Source organism: Branchiostoma belcheri, unplaced genomic scaffold, assembly GCF_001625305.1.
Source record: "Branchiostoma belcheri isolate BF01 breed outbred unplaced genomic scaffold, Haploidv18h27 scaffold6, whole genome shotgun sequence".
Classification (NCBI taxonomy): Eukaryota; Metazoa; Chordata; class Leptocardii; order Amphioxiformes; family Branchiostomatidae; genus Branchiostoma; species Branchiostoma belcheri.
Genome location: NW_017804242.1, coordinates 3,434,403 through 3,458,798, shown reverse-complemented (window position 1 = coordinate 3,458,798; position 24,396 = coordinate 3,434,403). Strand labels below are relative to the sequence as shown.

At 41.9% G+C, this 24,396-nt stretch overlaps 4 protein-coding genes across 4 annotated transcripts; 3 read left to right on the top strand and 1 right to left on the bottom strand.

Annotated features, from left to right (window-relative positions):
• Positions 1–148: 148 nt before the first annotated feature.
• On the top strand, positions 149–7,892 carry LOC109482264 (carbonyl reductase [NADPH] 1-like). Its single transcript, XM_019784953.1, has 13 exons — positions 149–172; positions 1,000–1,081; positions 1,209–1,387; positions 1,514–1,626; positions 1,819–1,947; positions 2,262–2,403; positions 4,826–4,911; positions 5,092–5,266; positions 5,415–5,527; positions 5,741–5,869; positions 6,241–6,388; positions 6,843–6,909; positions 7,076–7,892. Exons 1-13 carry the CDS (start codon positions 149–151, stop codon positions 7,168–7,170), a joined length of 1,482 nt encoding a protein of 493 aa, XP_019640512.1. The 3' UTR covers positions 7,171–7,892.
• Positions 7,893–8,534: 642 nt separating this feature from the next.
• Positions 8,535–11,561, top strand: LOC109482262 (ficolin-2-like). The gene is made up of 6 exons (XM_019784952.1): positions 8,535–8,789; positions 9,140–9,269; positions 9,786–9,931; positions 10,165–10,261; positions 10,729–10,893; positions 11,314–11,561. Exons 1-6 carry the CDS (start codon positions 8,535–8,537, stop codon positions 11,559–11,561), a joined length of 1,041 nt encoding a protein of 346 aa, XP_019640511.1.
• Positions 11,562–11,987: 426 nt separating this feature from the next.
• LOC109482668 (histone-lysine N-methyltransferase SMYD3-like) lies at positions 11,988–17,932 on the bottom strand. Its single transcript, XM_019785493.1, has 13 exons — positions 17,772–17,932; positions 16,815–16,878; positions 16,430–16,537; positions 16,265–16,316; positions 15,947–16,068; positions 15,608–15,675; positions 15,114–15,216; positions 14,667–14,777; positions 14,419–14,482; positions 14,120–14,254; positions 13,569–13,743; positions 13,091–13,199; positions 11,988–12,977 (listed from the first exon to the last, which is right to left on the bottom strand). The coding sequence occupies exons 1-13, from the start codon at positions 17,930–17,932 to the stop codon at positions 12,858–12,860; spliced, it is 1,392 nt and encodes a 463-aa protein (XP_019641052.1). The 3' UTR covers positions 11,988–12,857.
• A 2,939-nt stretch (positions 17,933–20,871) lies between these two features.
• Positions 20,872–22,842, top strand: LOC109482672 (hypermethylated in cancer 2 protein-like). The gene has a single exon (XM_019785497.1). The coding sequence runs from the start codon at positions 20,872–20,874 to the stop codon at positions 22,390–22,392; it is 1,521 nt and encodes a 506-aa protein (XP_019641056.1). The 3' UTR covers positions 22,393–22,842.
• The last annotated feature ends 1,554 nt before the right edge of the window (positions 22,843–24,396 follow it).

Below are 24,396 nucleotides of genomic sequence, written 5' to 3'. Positions count from 1 at the left end.
TCCATAAATATTATCACCTCGCACAGCCGTCGTCACCAATCCTTCCCTAAAAGTGCATGTTGACTTACGGTGCGGTCAAATTCATTTTAGGTCAAAAAACAAAGCGTCTATGACATGCAAAACTTCATACACGAACGTCATGCGCACAATGGTTACCCGATGCAGTTCAAAGGTGAGCTCATACAACCATTCACAGTCATAGACTGCAAAGCAGGTCAGTCAACTGGCTGTGAACCAACGATGAGCCGAGTAGCCGTGGTGAGTGTGATTTGTGTCGCAGTATTCCTTCTCGAAGCTGTAGCCAAAATAATGCCCTCAGTTGCAAGCCCTGCTGGGGTTTATGATTGTTACAGTGCCCGGTTCTGACTGTTTGTCGATATATTACTAGTATTACCGTCCGAGTGGAAAAGGGTCTGCAACAGAGGCTTACCTAAATGTGTGTTTCGCTACTCATACCAAATTGGGTGGCACAATAAGACTAACAGGATTATTTCCTATAAAAGTACCATGCTGTCTATATGACGAAGAGTTTCGTGAGATATAATGTAACGGTTATATTGTTTAAGTTACGTTCCAAGCGTTGTTTCTGTTGGAGGACGTGTCGTTCAGCTATTGGTGTTTAACCATGGAGTGTTAAGGTAACCAAAAGGTCAGCATGGCTCGAGGTTAAAGTCCGACTTTCTTGTAGGACACAAAGCTTTGCGACACAGCTCAGACCCAGTATTATGAGTTTCAACAAAATTTTTATGGAAGGCTTAATCTCATTTTACCATAAGGCGTAAAGGAATTTTCACTTGATATAAGTTGCGTTCTTTATAGATCGTACATAAAAGGTTGTCAAGCAGTAATACAGTTATTCTGTCAGAGCTGCGTCAGAACTTAGACGTAAAAACAAACAGCAGTAGTTAGTACATGGCGTAGAAGTCTTTTTCATGGTCCTAAGAGACCAAGGAATGCCCACTATCTGAGCTGAAAGTCATTTCATTTCCATATCGCCAGGTTACCGGGGCAAACAAAGGCATTGGGTTGGAAATAGTGCGAGGATTGTGCAGACAATTTGAGGGGACTGTCTACCTAACAGGTAAGCACTAAAGTATTGTCCTTCTATTCTCTCTACTCGATTCCTACGTGTATCAGCCAATGTGGCATGCCGTACAGTACGTGTGCTCGCGGCCTTGATCAGTAGTGAATTATTTCTTCCAACACAGCTAGAAATGAGAAGCTCGGACAGGAGGCTGTCCAAAAGCTGGTGTCTGACGGCCTGAACCCCAGCTTCCACCAGTTGGACATCACAGATGAGCAGAGTATTCAGGCACTGAAGAAACATCTGCTGGACAAGCATGGGGGCCTGGACGTGCTGGTTAACAATGCAGGGTTTGCTTACAAGGTTCGTTTCGTTTGTCAAATTTTCAAACACACATTTTCCCTCCACTTCTGCCCTGGGACCTAGTGATCGCTCCTGCGATTCCACCAATTTCACCCAAAGTGTCACAATTTTTTTTTTCATTTTCAGGTGGGAGATACGACCCCATTTGGGACCCAAGCAGAAGACTCTGTGGGGATCAACTTCTTCGGAACCCTGGCTGTCAGCAAAGCTCTGCTGCCCATCATCAGACCTCATGGAAGGTGGGCGGAGCTGTCAAATCTTATACAAGGTTCAGATGAGCGGTAAATACAGAATACACATTAAAGAGAAAGGCGAAAAAGGTATTTCAATTCCACAAAAATAACACGTTATCCGAGAATGCTATAATGCCCTCCCTTGGGCCTTAGCTGTTCATAACCTTTACTAAATTTACTTTGAATCTTACTCTTCAGGGTAGTGAATGTGTCCAGCCAAGCTGCTCAGATGGCTTTGAAGAAATGCAGTGCCGAATTACAGGCCCGCTTCAGGGACAGGAGCATCAAGGAAGAGGAACTTGTGGAGTTGCTGCATAAGTTCATTGAGTGAGTATACGTACCTGTCTGTGTCAAAATAGAATGACAGACTCTGTAGACTGGAACTTTGATACACTTTATGACAGGCCTAAAACATCAAAAAGAGAATTGAACGTATTCGTTTCTTTTTTCACGAACCACATTTTCAACAGTCATGCAGCTAATTTTAGGATAAGAGTCTCATCATGGACGTCTGTGCATATATGCCCAGTATCGGTACTCAGTGGCAGAAACGGGTACCGTATTTTGAGGGAATCTTCTCTTGGACAAACTTACTCGTTATCCCTAATAAATACTCGGCTGGTGTACTTGTGACTGTACAGGACGGCGAAGGAAGGGAAGCACCAGGAGAACGGTTTCGCCGACTGGGCGTACGGCATGTCGAAGATCGGCATGAGTGTCCTGACATTCATCCAGGCACGGGAGATGGAGAAGGACGCCAGAGAGGACATCCTGGTCAACTGTGTAAGAGCAACATTGCCTTTGTGCTAGTGCAAGGAGATTTGTAACTAGTGTGCCAATCTGTTTTCCCCGAAAAAGGTCCGTCAAATAGTTCCCTTTTTAGTCCAATTGCAAACAAACATTTTGTTTATTTCTTCTTTTCAAGGCCACGGTCCATGTCTTAATGATATTTTGTTTACAAACGGTACAGATTTTGCCTGGGGTAGGTGAGGTTGTTCACTCATGTTACACCTTCTATGTGGCTCTCATCGCTTTATATTGTTGCTTCAGCTCTGTCCTGGTAGTTGCAAGACCGATATGGCGCCCGACGACGGACGAACAAGAACTGCCGCTCAAGGTATGGATGGTTTGAGTATCAACTTGTAGTGCAATATCTTTCATACCTTATATCTAATTGTATAGTATACCGTAGTACCTTTGGTCTACACTAGTTACCAGACTTGATGAAAGTTGTATAGGTTAATATAGTTGGTTGAGGTCTTAATCATTGCAGTGGCGCATAAAAGTCGAAATGATTGTTATATCCTCACTAAGGTTTTCTTTCTTCCTCTCTCCAGGCGCAGACACAGCCATTTTCCTGGCTCTCATCCAACCCAAGGAGTCACAGGGACAGTTCTTCTATGAACGTAAACCCATAGCGTTTTGAATGGAAGGAAATGGCGGAGGCTGATTTGAAATGCATTAGATAACGTTTCGTGATTAGCACAACTAGAGATTAAGTCATTATACACGTTTCGATTTCCTGAAGATGGTGAAATCTTCTTTCATAATGTTTCCGAGTTGATGCGCTTACTTCGTAGGATAGAACTAAGTTTTACTATAGGTTGTTGCATATAAAACCCTTTCCATGTGACGGAATGACCGACGCAGTCAACCCTCACCACGGTATGTACTTTACGACAAGAGACAGAGACAACGACATCCACCCTACTTACAACTGTGCCGAAGAGTTCAAAGGTGCGTGGTGGTACAGTAGCTGCCACCGCGCAAACCTGAACGGCCTGTACCTGGGAGCGGACCAGCAGTCTCAGGCAGACGGTGTCAACTGGAAACCCTGGAGGGGTATGACACCTCGCTGAAAACTGCTGAAATGAAAATAAGGCCTAACTAGAGAAAGCACGCCGAGTGAGAAATCCGTAGCCAAGGCAAACTAGTCTCATCTATATGGTTAAAGCTAAACTCCTTCCCGATGATACCAGACCAAGTTGCAATGCATGGTTGGTTCCATACTGCCTATACATGTACATGTACACGGATATTGAAATAAAGCATCGCGTGTCAATGACCATACTGTTGTTACTATTACTACTTGCTAAGTTGCTGGAATTTAGAGTAAAGTTGGGAAGACACCAGTTTCTTTAAAAGACATCATATGTTCGTAATAAGAATTATATCCCACAGCCGTATTCATCACTTATTCCGTACAAATACCGTGTTGACTTACGACGCGATCACGTTCGTTATAGGCTTAGAAAACAAACAAGCGCCAACAAGGTGAGTTCACACAACCAAGGACGTCCTTGACACAACCAGTCACAGTCCAAGTTAACAGGGCCTACCAGCAGCAGCTCACTCAACTGCCTGGGAACCAACGATGAGCCTAGTAGCCGTGGTGAGTTTAATTTGTGTCGCAGTATTCTTTCGCGGAAAGAATTCTATGCCCCAAATTCTATGCCCCACCTTGGTTTTCTGATAGCTATACGCGGTTCTGAATTTTTTTCGAGATATGATGATCGCCAGTTTGAGTGGGAAAGGTCTACAACAGAGGCGTACCTAAATATGTGTCTCATTACCCATGCCAAATTGGGCGACCAAACAAGGATATAGAACAGGATTGTAGTGTTTGCTATAATAGCACCTGGCAGTATACGTATAAGGTCAAGGCTCTATGAGTACAACATTTATAACGTTACGTTCAAAGTGCTGCTTCTCTTTCAAAGTCCATGCCGTGACGCACGGGTATTGTTGTTAACCCATGGAACGTTAAGATTACCAAGAGGTCAGTAGGTCCAAAGGAGCTTGGTAGGACGTGACAAAAGCTTACTTTAGTAACACATGCAGGTTCACCTTCCAAAGGAACACACTCAGGCCTGGTGTCAAACATCTGTTTGTGGCTTTCACAGACGTGCACAGATTAAAAACAGTCGGATCTGAAAATTAGCATTTCGTACAGAGATTTTCAACAAAACCTTTCAGGATGGCTCAATCTCGAGCTCATTTTTCAACAAAGCACACAACAATTTTCTCCTGATTCAAATCTTTGGGAACTCCTCCAATTCATGGAGAATCGTAATTTGGCATAATGCTTCAGAATGTCATGTGCAATGTGTGCACTGATATTTCACAAGTTCGAGTTCTATAGTATATATCTTACAGAAAGGGTTGTCAAACACTAATGCAGTGGTTATCATCTCCACATCGCCAGGTGACTGGGGCAAACAAGGGGATTGGGCTGGAAATAGTGCGAGGATTGTGTAAACAATTCGAGGGGACTGTCTACCTAACAGGTAAGTATTATTGTTTACTCGATTATGTATCATTGAATCAACTAAAAATAAAAGCAAAGGGCAATTGAAGTATTGTCTCTTGTATGATCTCTACCGGATTTCTACTTGCTCAGCCAATGTGTTATGCCGTACAGGACGGTTGCTGCCTTGACCAGTAGTACATTATTTTTTCCAACACAGCTAGAAATGAGAAACTCGGACAGGAGGCTGTCCAAAAGCTGAAGTCTGAGGGCCTGAACCCCAGCTTCCACCAGTTGGACATCACAGATGAGCAGAGTATTCAGGCACTGAAGAAACATCTGCAGGACAAGCATGGGGGCCTGGACGTGCTGGTTAACAATGCAGGATTTGCTTACAAGGTTCGTTTCGTTTGTCAAAATTTTCAAACACATCTTTTCCCTTCACTTCTGCCCTAGGACCTAGTGATCGGATAGTCTTGCAATTCCCTCCTATTCCACCTAAAGGCATAATCCCTGAACCAATGCCACCTCTTGTTTTGATTTCCAGATGGAAGATACGACCCCATTCGGGACCAAAGCAGAAAACTGCGTGGGGATCAACTTCTTCGGAACTCTGGCTGTCAGCAAAGCTCTGCTGCCCATCATCAGGCCTCATGGAAGGTGGGCGGAGCTATCAAGTCTCGAATTATGCAATCTGATACACAAGGTTCAGATGTGCTGTTAATACAGAATGTACATACACATTAAGGAGAAAGGCGAAAACGGGATTTTTAATGGCACATGAAAACGTTATCCGAGAACGCAACCTTGGACCTTACCTGTTCATAACTTGTCAATGGCATGCATTTATGAAAATTTACTTTGAATCTTCAGGGTAGTGAATGTGACCAGCCAACGGGCTAAGGTGGCTTTGAAGAAATGCAGTGCCGAATTACAGGCCCGCTTCGGGGACAGGAGCATCAAGGAAGAGGAACTTGTGAAGTTGCTGCATAAGTTCATTGAGTGGGTACACTTATGTATGTGTCAAAGTTGAATGACAGACTCAGCAGACCGTAACTTTGGTACACTTTATGACAGGCCAAAAACATCGACAGAAAAATCGTATTCGTTTCTAAATATAGAAACCACACTTCCAACTGTCATGCAGCTAATTTTAGGATAAGAGTCTAATCATTGACGTCTGTCCATATACATCCGCGGATCCAGAAGGGGGCGTATCCGGCGCCCCTCCCCCGTTCAACCGGGCAAAAGAATTTTGACGACTGGCCAGAATATTATATGCCCAGTATCAGTACTCAGTGGCGGAAACGGGTATCGTATTTTGAGGAAATCTTCTCTTGGACAAAATTACTCGTTATCCCTGTTAAATACAGGACGGCGAAGGCAGGGATGCACCAGGAAAACGGTTTCGGCGACTCAACTGCAGCGTACGGCATGTCGAAGATCGGACTGATCGTCCTGACGTTCATCCAGGCACGGGAGATGGAGAAGGACCCCAGAGAGGACATCCTGGTCAACTGTGTAAGAACAACATTTTTTAAAACTAATGTAGGGAGATGTGTTACTAGTATGCCAATCTGTTTTCCCAAAAAGTTCCGCAAATAATTTTGGTACATTTTGTATATTTCTACTTTTCCCGGTGCCCATTTCTACTTGTTCACTGAAAAGGACAGGTTTGGTTTGGGAGAGGGTAGGTTGTACACTCGTGTTATTCCTTATTTATGCCCTGGAAACAGAGTTACCGCGGGGCTTATACTTATAGCCGGTATTGTTCGGGTCCGTAGCGACTTGGCCCGTAAAGCGACTCCCGCTACCAATACCACGAGGGCTGTGTACGGTACGTCGGCCAGCAGGAGTCGCTTACGTGCCAAGTCGCTGGGGGCCCGGCTATCACCGGCTATAAGCCCCGCGGTAACTCTGCTTCCAGGATACCTGAATTCTATGTGGCTTTTATCACTTTATGTCGTTGGTTCAGGTCTGTCCTGGTTGGTGCAAGACCGATATGACGGGCTACGACTTACCAACAAGAACTGCCGCTCAAGGTATGGATGGTTCAAGTGTCAACTTGTAACATCGTAAAATCCAGAAAACCTTATCGTATACCTCTGACCTACATAACCAGACTTTAATACCAGTCTCAATCATTACAGTGGTGTGTAAAAGTTAGAATGATTGTTATCGTCACTAGGGTTTTCTTCCTCTCTCCAGGCGCAGACACAGCCATTTTCCTGGCTCTCATCCAACCCAAGGAGTCACAGGGACAGTTCTTCTATGACCGTAAACCCATAGCGTTCTACGAGTAAACATGGAAGGAAAGGCATGAGATAACGTTTCGTGATTAACACAAATGGAGGCTAATTCACTGTGCGCACGTTTCGGTTTCCCATAGATGGCCGATTCGGAGCCTCTTTTTTAAATTTTTTTTATTGCATTACACAACAAATACATAAAATTTGCAGAAAACAAAAGGACAGAGTTCAAGAACTAATAATGACATAAACCACGGATCCATAAGAGAAGGTGGAAAATAAATAAACTATAACGTAAATGAATAATATCTACCCTAAAGAAAAGCAGAATAACAAATGGTAAATATTATAACAAAATAGCAATATACAGCAAAAGAAAATGACAACATCAATGACTTACAGATTTACTTAATTAATATTTGCTCGAATATGACAGAGGGATGATATCAAACAGAAATAAACATGACAGAATGATGAAAAATAAATATGCTAACGTCAATAATATCAGAACAATTAATGTCAAACATAAATAATGGAGACGAATCAATGGTTGAAATATCAAACTGAACATAACAAACATAAGATCAGTCAACAAATACAGTATTTACACGTGATCAGAATTAAGTGTTTGTGCCATTTGCCCCCATTTTTTGACAGTTTCTTTCTTTCTTGCTTTGTCGGATATAGTTCTTTTTGTACCGCGGTATGACCAGCGTTCGGCGTAACACACCACTCAATTTGTAATTTGAGTTGTGATAAATAAGCTAACATTTAGTTGATCGAAGGAAGGAAATGTGCTAAATGAGTGCGTCGTTTCGAGGATGGGTCAAATAATTCACGATAACGACATTCAGACTGAGAGGGTTACGATATTGCAGAACCAGGTGAACTTCATTGATGTGGAACGAAATAAACAGTCGCTATAAAAAACCTCCACGTTTGGCCTCTTCTGACGGAACTTTTAAATGACATGTACAGAGTTGAATGCATTTATTAATAATGAAATGACAGGAATAGAAGAGAAGAGAAATCGGAACATACGATGAAAAACAATATATTTCACTCCCCTACAATGCGGTGGAGGGAATGATCTCAATATGCTGTGTGTAATATCCCTGGCGTATTTATGCAGAAGTAGTTTACACGTTCCTCTCGCGAATTTTCTACTGTCATGTCGACATTTCCAAGTGGCTTTATAATCATACAGTGTGGACAAAAGACAGAATGGCTTAAAGCGTTTGGTTTTAGCTATAACCTTTGTCACTGTGCGGACAAGGTTGATATTTGCATGATATTTCAGATACACATCTACACATGACGTGAGAAAATAACACCTGTTACAGTACTGTTCCTATATAACGTTAACTAATACGAACATCACTACATCCTAGCAAAGATTCAGGCTGGGAGCCGCCACTATGGCTGCGCTCTCGTTCCCAATCCTCGTATCCATGCTGCTTCATGTCAGCGTTACCGTATCGTCCAGCGTATGGGCACCTGCTGCCCGCAGCCTGGCCGGAGATGGCCAAACTGCCGCGTCAGGCCTGTCCTGCCAGGCGTTTGAAAACCTGCTGCGGTACGCCGACAGGCAGAACACTCTGGAGGGTGACATGGACGCACTGAAAACGAGAACCGACACTCTGGAACAGACCTGCTGCGGTGGAGAAACCACGGTACTTTACAAATATTTTACTTCATATTTGTCAACGTAATTTAAACTCTTGTCCGACGAAAGGAAAAGCACATTTTTCTTCATACAAGGGGGTAGACTGCTTTGAAGTGTTGGGTGTGAGCTTTGTATTGAGAGTGTAAAGGCAGTGCCATGAGTAACGTCTACAGAATGATGACAATTGACATATTTTGTTATTTAGCACTTGCTTAGATAGAGCTTGCCTCAGTTAGCTACTAGTATGTTCGCTTGCCTTGACAAGGTAACATCGATAGTGAGTGCCTGATACTTTTACTGTGTTCATGTTGCTTTCATGTTATCTCACATATCAAACGTCACCCGTGTGTTGGACAGCATTTCTCCTACGCCAGCCTACAGTCCATGATGGAGGAACAGGACAGCACTATACAGCGACAGCAGACCACCATACAGCAGCAGGCTGCCACTATTCAACTGATGCAAACACAGCTGAACCAACTAGCAGGTATGTATATGTATATCATGATTTCATAATAAGGCCACACTGAGTTAATCTTATGGATGACATCCGCTACAGACCTGAAAACCAGTGCGAGAGGGCGAATTAACAAAATCCGGCAAAAAGCGCAGGAATAAAAAACTGGTACATGTATTGTGAATTTGCAATGGTATAACGACTTTCAAGACAAGCCGGCACATGTTTGCCTTTTGCGGCATTTATGAGTCGGCACTGTACTGACTTATTAAGATCCGTGGAGCCTCGGAAGGCTGGGTCCCATCCTCCGTAGTTACCACCGGCTCCATATTGTCACTAGCTACCTGACCCACGAAAGATGGCACCCAGGCCAGAACCTCGGAGGTGAATTTCTTTTTAGAACAGGCGAAATCAATGCGCGCGTGGATGTCATCCATAAAATTAAGTCAGCGTGGCTTAAATTAAAAAAAACTTTGACATTAAATACATGTATTCCAAAAACCTTCAACATCAAGTGGGCATGTTTTTATTCATGCTTTTACACAGATAAGCTGAACGGTGCCCGTGACTGTATGGAACTATTGGCGACTGGGCACGATACCAGCGGTGTGTACACCATCTACCCTGATGGAGGAGGGAAAAGTCCTGTTCACGTCTACTGTGACATGGACACTGACGGGGGTGGATGGACGGTAAGTCTCGTTGGCAAACCCCTCGGCAATCAAACACTAACTCATGCTAATGCAGTTTAGCTGCAGTTTAAGACACTGGGCTTTAATATCTAACGCAAGATACTACATTCCGTATGCGTTTTTGTGTATTTGGCCGTTCTGGCCTTGATGTAGCTGTAGTTTGTAGGTAACACCGTACGCTTTTTTTCTTTCGTGGCATAAATGGTAGGATATTGACATATGTTCTTCTACAGCTGTTCCAGAAACGTGAAAACGGACTGATCAACTTCTACCAAGACTGGCAGGGATACAAGACAGGGTTTGGTGACCTCAGGGGAGAGTTCTGGCTAGGTATAAACGTTTTCACCTACACACCGATGCCCGTCCTATGCTTATCTAATACATTTCCGACCGGTGCAGTGGCTAAACCGAAAATATTTGCTCTGTACACTGTGAGTCTGTGACCCTTGCCATATACATACATTTTGTTCCTCTATAACTGCGTATAAGATAAAATTTAGATTAGTCTTATCTAAAAGTTTAGATTAGTTTTATCTAAAATCCCCCGTAAAACCAACATCTCCGTCTATGTTATCAATACAATGGTATAGAATAACGCTCTATACTAGTAGTCATTGGATTGGTTACGGCACAGTCACATTCGTAGTAGGCTTTCGTAGGATTTTGATGTAGAATCTTCTAACAGGCTGCACCTCAGTGTGACAGATCCAACCACCGACAATGATCTAAAACAGGTATTTAATTCCCTAATAAGACAAAGGAAGTATGCAGGGCATATGCACATATTTCACTTGTAGGTAATGACAACCTTCACCGAATCACGGACCAGGGTGTGTACGAGCTGAGGGTGGAAATGGAAGACTTTGAAGGCAACTCGGCCCATGCCAACTACAGCATCTTCCATGTGGAGGACGAAGTTCACAAATACAAGCTTACCGTAGAAGGCTATTCAGGAACTGCAGGTAAGGTCGACAAAGAAAATGTTTGAAATTCAGTATACATTATACAATTGCGTCTTCACTCTCTTTCCACATCAAAGAAAAATGCAGGCAGAAGTTGACTGCAATGTTTGTGTCTGTATCTGCATTTCAATTCATCGTAGCTCAAGTATACAGAGCAACTTGCGTTTTATAGGCAGGTTTTGAAGTATTATTCCGGTATTTTGGGGGTTGCGTACAATGTTGATAATGGCTATAATCTTTTGAGAGGGTTAGAAGACTTTTAATTGTCCGAAAACGCTTAAACTTTAATGATTCACTGAAATGCAAACAAGGATACCAACATATGGAAGCAGTCACAGCGATGAGGTCACGTAAGAAACGCTATATTGAAATACATACGAATTCAAATACCACAAGCGTATATTCCCCATTTCTCTTTAGGAGATGCCATGGCTCACCACAATGGGATGTACTTCAGCACCAGGGACAGGGACAACGACATCCACAGTTCCGACTGTGCTGGCCGGTTCAAAGGCGCCTGGTGGTACGGCGCCTGCCATCACGCTAACCTGAACGGCCAGTACCTGATCGGGGCTCACGATTCCTTCGCTGACGGCATCAACTGGTACCCGTGGAAGGGACACAACTACTCACTCAAGACTACTGTGATGAAAATAAGGCCGAACTAGGCCGACAGTGTATCTGCTGTCTGTATGGGGTTCCACTATGTACTACAGTACCCACATTATGTAATTCAACAAAATAAACAGATATTTTGATTTTAGTTCGAAACTTCGTCTGTGTTGGCAGAATTCATTATAATCAAAGACCTTTAACTCACTCCTTGACTTGAGTGGTAGACTCTGTTTGTAACTGGTCTTTTCATAGAGCTTTTGATGGTTTTTAGATTCTTTCTTTTTTCAATCAGTCAATCACCTGCTAGACACAAGTTTGGCCATTTCAAACGCAAAAAAAAATATAACTGCTAACTCATAAAAGTTCATATTAAGCAGTATATATTCTTTAATGGACGTAAAGAAAAGTGCAATAAACCCATCCAAAACTGGATAATTCTTTTAATGACTAATAATACATCTAAATAATATAAATACAATGTCCATGCAGCATGCAAAAAAGGGTGACTTCTATAAACTCTATCTCTTTGAGTGCCTAACTAGAGGTCGACTCATTTCTCATTTGCACATAACCGTTTCTGTCTTTATACTTATAGCAGAATACAAAAAGAATATCACAGTATTAATACTGACATTTACAGTTGTATTTTACAGTATCATACTTATACATGATCGCACTTCTGTAAACTTACTTCAAGTGAATCTTGGCTTCACCATTAAAAGTTACCCCTCGACTAGTTCTTTTGGAAAACCATGTTTACATTCACCCCCAACTTGTGTAGCAATTACACAATGTTTTCATCCCTTATAAAACTTCTTGCTCACTACTGCATTGTTCTTTATTACATGTGTGATAAATAGATCATAACAAGTCACTTTACAAACCTTAAACATCTAACATACCTAAATGGCACATTATAAATACAAAAAGGCATCTACAGAAATATTTTATGAGATGCTGATGTATATGGCACTGAGCTGTCTCCAGGACCTGTCTCTCCAAATTTTCCCCATCCATCCAGAAAAATCATTTTCATATATTTTGAATATATATGAAAACTTACTTCATTTCTTGTGTTACATGCCCCAGGACCCCCAAACCAGGTTTGCCAGTGTGACTCCAAATAAACAATGGGTGGGATGGACAAAAATTTTCACATGAGAACAGCCCTGATATGGCACAAACTGATTCATTTTCAATAAGCCAAAAATACAGCATCCATACAAAACTGTATTACATTGTAGCATCTAAATATACCATCATGAATGGCAATACATGTATGTGCTAATGGTTGAGCCTCTCCCCATGTTTGGTACTCTGTAAGTGGTGTGTCCCTGTGACAGCCTGCCTCACTTCTTGCCCTGTGCCTGGTACATTCTCATCTCATCCATACACTGTGTCAGCAGGTCTCCCAGCTCCTTGTTTAGGGGGTGGCCCTTGCCATGGGTCACATTCAGGATGTGTTCAGACTGGAGAGAAAGCAAATAAGTAAGTTAAAATTATTACAATCAATCATCATCATTGTTTTTCAATGCAACAGGGCCAACTGTTCAGAAAGCACACATTCAGAAAGCACCCCTACCATCTGTAGTGCCTCCAGAGCAGCCAGTCTTTTCTCCAAGTACAACAGCAGTTTGCCGATCCTCATGTACTGGATCCCCAGACTGGGGTGGTAGGCTGGAAAGTGTACCCTACATAGGGCATGGAACAATGATGAACACAACATGTCCTGCAATGTATCTTCATTGTTAACCAGCACAAACTATTTGCAAAAAGTTTTTACCCTAGGGATTCCAGATCCTATTATATATGTAAAGAATATGTATTATCTGCTTCTGTAAAAAAGTGTCCTTTGGCTGATTTTAGTCTGAACAAGCTTTTGAGACTAAAAAAATGCTTTGATTGATTGATTGATTGATTGATCGATGTATGGATTGATTGATTGATTGATTGATAGGTCTTCATAAATGTAAAGCCAAACCTGTCAATAAGGACTATTCAAGGGACTGAAGACAGGATTTCTAACGCTAAGAGGCAAAATAAGACAATGTAAGACTTACTTGTATGGTTCGATGGTCTGTAGTGCACATCTGAGCGCTCTGTTCCACTTGCGCAGGTACACGGCCTGGTCCAGGGCCTTATCCAGACACTTCAGCACAAACAGGTGGTTGTTGTGTAACACCTGCTGCTGTCTCTCCAACAGTCTCTCCGCTAACCTCAGACCTTCCTTGGGTTCTACACACAACAAGGTAGTCAGGACTGTGATTAGTCTTGTTGACTAAGAAGTTAAATGCTATGGGTTTGAATCCTTAATGAGCCCCAATGGTGTGCTTGTGGGAATGACACTTTACACCTATTTCCTCACTTGACTCAGGTGACAATGAGTCCTGGTACTACTATTACCCAGCTTCCTCTTGGATGGAACGTAAAGCCAGAGAGTGAACAGCACACACAGACAGACACACACAGACACAGACACACACACACACACACACACACACACACACACACACACACACACACACAAACACAGACACAAACACACAGAGACACACACAGACAAGCCAAAACAATTTATTATGTATTACAAGTGTTGAAAAAAAACCCTTACCTTGTCTCTGGTCTGCACTTGTGATGGCAGCCAGCATCTCCTCAGAAAACTGGGTGACTTTGTTCACTTCATTCCAGAACTTTGGGTCCTTCTCATTGTCATGTCCACAGCACTTACATGTCTCATAAGCACCATCTGTTGAAAACATAGGACATACATGTACACTTACTGCTGTACATCACTGTATACACACAGATATAATAGATCATATATACATGTAACTTATAGACACATTAGCCTGGGTGCTATCCATTTTGTAGTTAATCATGTGCTCACAAATTGAACATGAAGTATCTTACCAACTTGGATGATAACTTTCTTGCAGTTGATATTCCCACACTTGACAGCCATCATCATTCCATCCTGTAATGAGAGAAGATAAAGAGAGGTGTTTGTTTTATTGGTTTGTGCAAAGAAAGAGAGGGTGAGAGAGAGAGAGAGAGAGAGAGGTGTTTGATCTTCCTGAGTTCCTCAAGCTACCCATAATGCCCTGCATCTCCCAGCATGCAATGGGATCCATGAACATGCGCCCCCCTCCTTGCCCTACCTTAGTCTGGTCCTGACAGCTGGGACACTTGCAGGTGAAGTAGTACTGCTGGAGGAGCTGCTGTTTCCGCACATTGGACATGGCCAGCATCTCCACATAGCTGATCAGAAGCTGCAAATAACAACAGAAAAATGTCAGATAAAAAAAGGAAGAGGAATGTAGTATTTTAGCAGCATCATAGTAGCTTTTCTTTAAAATGTTCCTTTTGATAAAACCTGCATTAAAAACTTGTTAACCTATCAATAACTTAATCCAACAAAAAATATCAGCAAAATCCTAACATGCTTCCAAGATAATGTCTTCATATCAGAAGATTCCATTCAGAACGAGATATCAAAATTGAATCAATTCATTGTCTTGACTCTCATCAAGACCTACCCACCTACCAAATATCAAGACAAAGGTAAAATACCAAACTTGCCTTTTTGTACAAAAAATAAAACCTACCTCTTCTCCTGGCTGTATATTCTCGATGGCTCGTACCTCCATTCTCAGACCATTAAACACAGCCACACAGTTGGGGGCACAGGAGTGGTTGAACAGAGACATTCTATAGGATTGACAGGCAAACATTGTCAGTCAATCAAGCATCAGTCATCAACAAATAGCATGGTTAAAAAGTTGTATAGATGTGCATGTACTGCAAACCTTTACCAGCTGCAACTGTTCCTGCAAAGCTGGTGTGTTGCATTGAAGGGCAGTTATATCAACTATACTATATACAGATATAGACATCTGTACAATTCACAGCAGAGAGGTTTGGAGAAAGAATACCATCCCATTCTGACTTAATTCTTTATTACCAATGGCTTTAGCACTGCTACAGTTGTACTATACTATACTATACAATACCATTATGTCTAATGATTTCTATGCGTATGAAGGATCTGTGTATAGTATACCTATCATACTATTTAACATGGAGTAACAAGTGAGCTTACTTTGGATATATCCCAATGCCAATGTACTGCATCTCAGGGTCACAGATAGAGAAAGTGTTGCACGTCATCTGTAGGGATGATAAAAAATAGCATCATATTTTTTCAATATTTTGGTCATAGCACATGATTGGGCTGTTACAATCTACCACAGCATTGTATGAAACATTCTTGTAAACCTTTGCATCTTGACCATCCTCTAGTAACAGACCTTTTAACAAATAATCACAGAGAACTTAGGCTGTTACAGTTTACCATAGCATTGTATGATACATTCATGTATAAAGCTTCTCATCTTGACAACTCTCTAAGAATAACCAGTAAAAACAAATAAGAACATACCCTGCCAAACAGCTCAAAGATCTCCCTTGCATCGTCCATGACATCCTTCCCCACATACATCCTCAGCACCACGGCCAACTGGGCAAACATCTCCTTCACATTCTCAGGCATCTCTCGCAGATCTGAAGAAAAGATGAAGAAACATTACAAACTCTCATATATATATTTTATTTTAGTATAGTTCATGTATCTACCCTTGTTTCTTCATTACCATACATTGCACCAGTTACAGTTGTTGAGCAATAAAGTTGATATGTTAGCTAAGAGGTTTCCTATTTTTTCAGTAAAGGAAATCAGAAATATTGTGAAATTACTCACTTGACTGCAACTCATCAATGGAGTTTCCTGGCTCACCAGGACCTTCTGTTTTCTGTTTAAAACAAAGACAAACTAATAAGTGAGAGAAACAGCTAACACAAATCACCTCACTGCTAAATGACATTATGAGCCATCGTTGAAAAAGACTTTCCCAGCAGGACTTACCGTTTTGTTGATGATACGGGCGATGAGCCTGATACTGTCTGTTGGTGTCTCTGGCTTGACTGTCTTGATGGATTTACACTCAGCCTTGTGTTCCTGCCAGGCTGCTTTCTGTAAATGAAGAATAATCAACACACAAATGTATGTAAAGTCCAGACTTGGTGATTCTTGAGACCTACATGTCATACTGTTACATACAATTAAAACATTAGATACAAGCCAACAATTTTTATGTACAGGAGAATACTAGTACCATATGATGTCACAAGCCTGCACATGAATGTATTAAACTTCAGATCACTTGCCGATCTCTCTCCAATGACCACAAGTAAATGTAACTTACTTAATACATGCAGAGGTCAAAAAAGGGATTGATTCACATCCTTACCTGACATTTGCCATCACAGTATCTGGCAAACTTACAGCCAGAGCATCTGGACAGGTCATCTTTTCTGCATAGGCAAGAATATCAAAAGAAGAAAAAAAAACATGTAGTGGCTTTTAAATGAAAAATTTAACCATTTAAACTGATAGTGTAGATTGATCACTACTACTACAAATTTACCAAGGCACAGATTAAAAAAAACACATATATCAGAATTCTTCTATTCTTGCAGGATGTCCCTATTGATAAATCTAAGACCTGAATGAGCCAAATCATTTCTGCCTGTACCACTATACATGTACTAAGAATACCATAACGGTGTACTCTTATAAAGCTACAACATATCCAGTGACATGTTTGTGTCCTTGAACTTTAATATCATTCAATATGGGCAGACAGTTGTCTACCTTTAGATGGGCCTTAGATAAGTTGTTACGAATATACCTAACTGTCTGACTGTCACTAGCCACATCTGCACAGTGCGCATGACACGTGACAAGGCTGGACCAACACTTGTGACATTCCGTAAATTCCCTTCCAAATTTGGGTCCACGTGTGCTACACAGCCCGTGTCAGCTGTCGTACCACACACTGGAGATCTTTCTAGAACCTTCTCCGTCGTTAGATATGCTACAAAATGTATCAAAAATTCGATTTGCAAAAAAAATTGCAGATCTAAAATGATTTTTAGTTATCTTGCAAATGAAAATTGCGTCGTCTGCTAGCTGTTGATCGCACATACGAAAGTTCAAATAAGAACATACGCGTAAAGATACATTTGGCAAAAAGCCTTTATGTATAATCAAATATAGATAAACGACCTTAGATTCATTTGGAGCAATATGTGAGGATAAACTACAAATATAAGGCGTCATGGAACTTAAAATCTGAGCAAACAAAATATGACAGATCCTCATACTCCCCCCCCCCTCGCACTACACTATGTTTAAGTTGCCCTACCTTGTAAAGCAAAAGTCGCAGCGCTTCCCTCTCTCGGTGTTACAGAGGACATAGGCGTAGGGTTCAGCTGCTCGCACCAAGTTTCCCGGTTTGAAGACTTTGGTGGCACACAGGCCTCTTCCCTTCTCTGCAGACGAAAATATTTCCACTCCGTCCGCCATTTTGGTTTAGTCTGCCTCGGTTTGGTGGAGTTCCCAGGGGAGTTCCCTTCTTGGAACGAACCAAAATAGGTAATAGGGGTGATCTGTAACGTAATGTAATAAAATGTTTTGTATACATAATTTACTTCAACCCCAAATACAATTTCTACAAAAATGTATAAAGAAAAATGTATGAACCTGTTATGATCATTTCTTCGAATACCAATCTACAACAGCGCACATACAGCGTTTTTATGGGGATAAGTGGTGTAAACCAGGTCAAAGGTGACGTTGCGAATTATTTATTTTTCCAGGAGTAACTTCTGCCTTTTCCGTTTTCGATTGACGTTTTCTGTTTACATGCAACGTTCTTTTAGCATCTGTATTTACCCTGACAACCCGAAGACCCTTTACATCATACGTAGATGTGTATGCTCGCTCGTATGTGTCTTATGCCTCCGTTTCAGCAATCTGTGAAGCCCCCCTCCCCCAACCTGGCTTGATTTGAAGGACTGAAGCGGACGTGTGCTGACATTGTTTGAAACATAAAGGTTAGTATTATCCATATAAGTCAAATCAAGAATTCTTAAGAACAGACTCACAGAAAAAACTAGATGTCGGAGATCTCATGTCTTCGTCAGAGGTACATTGTTCTAGAGAAATGAACATGTGTATTCTTTACTCTTTTTTTACCTTCGCCAAGAAGGTTATGTTTTCAGGGGCGTTCGTGTATGTGTGTGTGTGTCTGTCAACACGATAACTTGAGAAGGCCTTGATGGATTGTCTTGATACTTGGTAGGTGGGTAGGTCTTGATGAGACCTCAAAATGATTAGATTTTGGATCCCCTAGCGGCTTGTTATGGTACTGCAGCAGAACTTCCGGTTTTGATATCTCATGATCTAGACATGCTATGGTGATGAAATTTAGATGGTAGGTAGCTCTTGTGCTGGGGAAGAAGTGATGTGAGTTTAGGCCCCCTGGCGGCATGCTCTGGAACTGCAGCGATATATTCTTGAAAATATTCAAAAGGGAATAACTCAAGAACCGGTTGACGGATCGTCGTGATTTTTGGTATGTAGGTAGCTTACATGATCCTTCATATAATTATGTGACAATTATGCAAATATGTAATAATTTGCATAATTTATGTGGAAATTCTATAAATCAGCTGCATTCCATGATAGGACAATTAAAGCTTGTGACATTGGTAATTGACAACGAGAGAAACACAGGAAGATATTGATTATGTTAATAATGACCAAATTTGCATAATCAATGAGAAAATTTTATAATTATGTAATGATAACTGCCTGGAATTTCATACTTGTGGTATTTGAAAGTTAAATTGAGGTGAACATCATTAAACATAATTTATTCAAATCAGGACCTCATTTGCATAATTTATTAGGAAATGCTAGAATGCATTGTTTGTTAATATAAGACTGTTTTTTTGGTAGCGATTATGATAAAATGATATAATTCATGAAAATTAGGTTCCTATTTCTTAAATCAGGGGGGAATAATCTAATCTATAATTTGTCAGTCATAAAGATTAACATCATTTGGCGAAGGTATGAGATCGGGGAACTCTAGTTAATAATCAATTTGGTCTAAAGTACATGTACAAAAGAATCTCTGTTTTTATGCTACAGAACACCCTAAAAGGGTTCGCCACAGATTTTATAGACGTGCCGTAACCCGTGTTAGACCCCCACCCTACGTTACTGGACTGTTACTGGAAAAAAAACAAGAAATTCTTCTTACTGTATTATGATGAAAGTGTCACGACAGTGTCGCAAAATATAATAAGAGAAGATGTGATAAAGGAAAGAATCAGAACAGGGCGACTACTGCAGTTTTGTTAATTTATCTTTATGACGAATAGAAGACTTGTTTCGTTGTTACACTGCGTTCTTTTATTCAACTTGTGTGACTTGTGTCATAACGTTTGTATTTCTACAGTTAGTATATTCCAAATTCCATCTCCTTTTTCAGCCCTTCATATTTTTATTGCGCTTTCACATTAAATTTAAGGTCTCCAGTGGACGTCACCCATAGCAATTACTTGGTGTGGCCGTAGAAAATAACCTGTCACATGTCCAACCTATCCTCCCCCTGCTGATTATAGTACAATCCCTCAATGGAACGTCATTTGATCCCATCCCATTATGGGGTTCCCGGCTATATCCAGCTGTCGGCTGTCTCCAAGCAGAGGTGGTGAGGGAAGTTCTAAACACAAAAGGTCCGCTACAGTGACAACGGAACCCCCCACGACTCTCATCTTTGAACTCAATCTTGGAGATCACCACAGTAACATGCCTATCAAATTTCATTAACTTCCATCATCACATACAAAAGTTATCCTGCTCACAAGAAAAATTAACAAAATGCCCCCTGTAGTCACAACGAACCCCCCCACGAAGCTCAGTAACGAACTTGACCTTGGTCCTGACAATAGTAACGTTCACACCAAGAATTATAATCAACATTTTACAAATACTTGAGTTATTTTGCTAACAAGCCACAAACACAAAAGGTGCACCTACGTGACGCAAGGACCCCCCACGAAGCCGAAACTTGTACTTGACTTCGGCCTCAACAAAGGTAATCTGCCTGCCAAAAATCATGGACGTCGAATCATGCCTTCCAGAGTTATATCGCAAAATCCGCAGTTCCCCACACTCCGGCGAGACAATTTCATAGTCCTTCTGACGAAGACAACAACACTTAGAGTTATCATTTTTGAAGCTGACAAGACATGCAAATGAAGGTATCTTCAAGGTAATGGGCACCACTACAACATGTATTTCTCAAGCCCATTTAATTTGCTTGTTCATAACTAGATTTTCTAAATTCAGCTGTACCTTTTCAAGAAGCAAGATACTCACAAGAAGCAATATAATCACATAAAAACACATCACAAAAAATGTTTATTTGTTTGTTTGTTTGTGTGCTGCAGATGGCCGGTAACCTCAACCACCCCGCAGCTCCTCACAGCCCGCAGCACTCGTCACGTACCAGCCTACCCAGGCAGCTGCAGCAGCAGCTGAACCTGCAGAGGAATTCCGGCATGTTCTGTGACGTAACGCTGCAGGTGCAGGGGGCCAGGTTCCCAGTCCACAAGTGCGTCCTGGCTGCCTTCTCTCCCCACTTCTCCCTCCTCCTGTCTAACAGTGACAGGACCGTGGTGGAACTGAGCATCCTCACCAAGGAGGGCGTGAGAGCCGTCATTGACTTCATGTACACCTCCAACTTTGTCCTCACGCAGGACAACATCGTGGCGATATCGGCCGCAGCGTGGTACCTACAGATTACAGAACTGAGCCAAGACTGTCAAATGTACCTGCTGAAGAACCTACACAGGGGAGGGGCGGGGGGTGTTAGTCAGGGGGGTGCACATAGTTCAGATACATCTCTACAAGTACAAGCAGACAGTGTCAATAACAGAAGGTATGATAATGCCAACAGATTACAAAGTTCAGAGGCCAACATGCAGACATCACAGCCTGCTCAGCGAGACTCAAATGATCCAACTACAAAGAATGAACCAGAGCAGTACTCAGAGTCAGAAGGATTTGTTGAGGAAGAAATCCACAGTGCTCACAGCTCTCACAGCCATGGTAGTCAGGAAATCATGCAAAGACCTAGCACAGGTAGTGCCCAGCAACTTGATAAAGTGTTTAAACCAGTGCAAGAGCAGCCAATGGGCACGGAGGAGAATGACGTGATTACAATCAAGGATGAGGATGATCATGAGAGTTTGAGCTCCTTTACTGCAGAGGAGGGAGCCTACAGTTTTGACTATGGTTCCAGCAGTACTACAGGTATCCTGGCAGAGACATCTTCATCAGCTCCTTTAGAACACAGAGTCACGAGTGATGGCATAATTGTGTCTGCCCAAGCTGATGAGGATGTTTTTCAGAGAAACCTCTTCTCAGCTGGTACGGTAGGTACGCACTATATCGAGAGACCATTTCAGTGCAGCCAGTGCAAGTTCAGGTTCAAGACGTTTCACCACCTGAAGATCCACATGAGGATCCACACGGGGGAGAAGCCGTACCACTGCGACATGTGTCCGTCCAGGTTTACCCGTAAGGACCACCTGACGCAGCACCAACGCAAGCACACCGGTGAGAGACCGTACCAGTGCCCAATCTGTCCTCACGCCTTCAGCCAGAAGTCTTCCCTGAACATGCACATGGTGAGGAGACACAGCTCATACGAGGACACGTTCTACAAGTGTTTGGAGTGTTCTGCCAATTTCCCCAACAGGGTGGATTTTGTGAACCACATGCTCACTCAGCACCAAACCCACGATAGAGCAAGCACAGGACAGACATTCCCAAATGACTATGGTGAACAAGTCGGTTTGGCGACTATGTCTCAACATGACATGGAACAGGGAGATGACAGCCATTCTCAAAATTCAGCTTCTAGTAATGTTACTAGCTCTGCCATTGGCCAGGGAGGGTGGCAATAAACTAGTTCATGGTGTAATACATTGTGGATAATATGTTAAAGTTAAAGGCCCATTTTTTATGCCATCACACTGCCTGAGTTTGTGTTACATGGACTACATAGGACAGGACCACAGAAATATGCCAAAATGAATGGGGTAAAATACAGACATAGCCATTTACTGGAAAAACTTGATAGATGAAGTATTGTCTTCATTTTTTAAATGTAAATAGAAAGAGTCTGTTTTGTAATTGGACAAGTAAAAGCAAACAAACGTATTGCTTCCATGTACAATGTAGGTATGTATACGCCAATAGAGACAGATTGCCATGGTAAAGATGACTAGAAACAGTGTGATACTAGTAATCATGATCATAATCTCAAGATATCATATATATACACGTCACATCATGGATGTCGATTCTTTATGGGTGTTTGTAGAAACGTTAGAAGCATAATATTGCTCATTACTAAGGTTCACCTACAGGTATGTGAATAAATATAACATTATACATGTATTACAAAACATTGTCTCTTTCATGCTGTATTAGTGCTTTATGGTGCATGGAAGGAAGATGTTCTCTTTGGCATAGCAATGAGCTTAAAAATCTGATTTTTTAGCTCCTTGGGCATAGGTACCTAAAACGTGGATATGTTATTTCTGCCCCTACCCCCAAAAAGAAGGGGAAAAGTTTTCACTGTGTTTTGTTTCTCTCATTTTTTTTATTTTAAGCATGTCTGCTTGGGTATCAAAAGGAAGTCGACCATCTTTGTCTTCGCTAAACTTTCTCTCGCTGTCCCGGCCTTGTTGTATACGTAGGGTGCCAATTAGTGAAAAGACCGCTAGGGGCGTGATTTACCAGTAATCATGTAGGCTGCACTCACCAATGGGGACTAGTATACTCTTCATTAACCTAGTGCAATCTGGCTTTTACTTAACTGACCCAATAAATACGATGGCCTGCTTTCTCTTTGTAAATTGACACAATATAAAAGCGGCTCCACAGCAGTTAACTCGGTTTCGCTGCAGTATTTGTAACGAGTTTGTAAAGAATACATCACAAAAACAAGCAAAGTTCTGTCTCTGGGTGTTCTGCTGCGGGAAGTTGTTGCTATCTTCTCTCCAGGGGTCAGGCTACCTCCCAACTCGAACACTCAAGACGCGGCGTGCGATGATTCCTGGACTTTGCTGATACTGTCTGTCTCAAGGTTACGGCTCCACTTAACCGTGTTCCGGCGGAACCGTTGTCGTGTGCGATAGGATCGCGGTACATCGGACTGAGACAGAGAGGAGCCCGCTCTTCCTGCCATCACTGCCCCACTACTTGTCTCTTTGGTTCCGGAAACTTTATTTTGCAACTGGATGGTCCTCAAGGTCAAATCTACACAGAGTTGATTTTTATATAGCAGCGTGGTGATAAAACATTTGAATGTCGTGTCCACTTGGAGACATATAATCCGTTTTTAATGTCCATCATAATGTTATTTTTGTTCAAGGACATTTCGTGCATGCCTAATTGCTTGTCGGTGTTAGATGGTTAATTTGATGTTTTGTGCTGCAGCACTGTGCCCTGTTACGTATTACGGTGGGTTTACTGCCGAGTGTAACCAAACTTCACGGTTCCACTTAATTATGAAACAAAATTTTCATCAACGACGGTCTGAATGAACATGAATTATTCAATCCCATTGATTTATTAGGACTATACATGTTTATGGATTTGTCCGGACTTTAGTAATGTATCCTGTATCTTGTTATATATGTAGGGCGTCTGACCTCTTCGCTTGTAACGTCAAGGAAAAGTGGGTTACAGGAAGATTTGAATATGTCATGAACATACGAAAGCTGTCTCTCCCTCCCTCTCTCTGTCTCTCTCTCCCCCTCTCTGTCTCTCCCTCTCTGTCTCTCCCTCCCTCTCTCACTCTCTGTCTCTCCCTCTCTGTCTCTCCCTCCCTCTGTCTCCCTCTCTCTGTCTCCCTCTATCTCTCCCTCTCTGTCTCCCTCCCTCCCTCTCTCCCTTCCTCT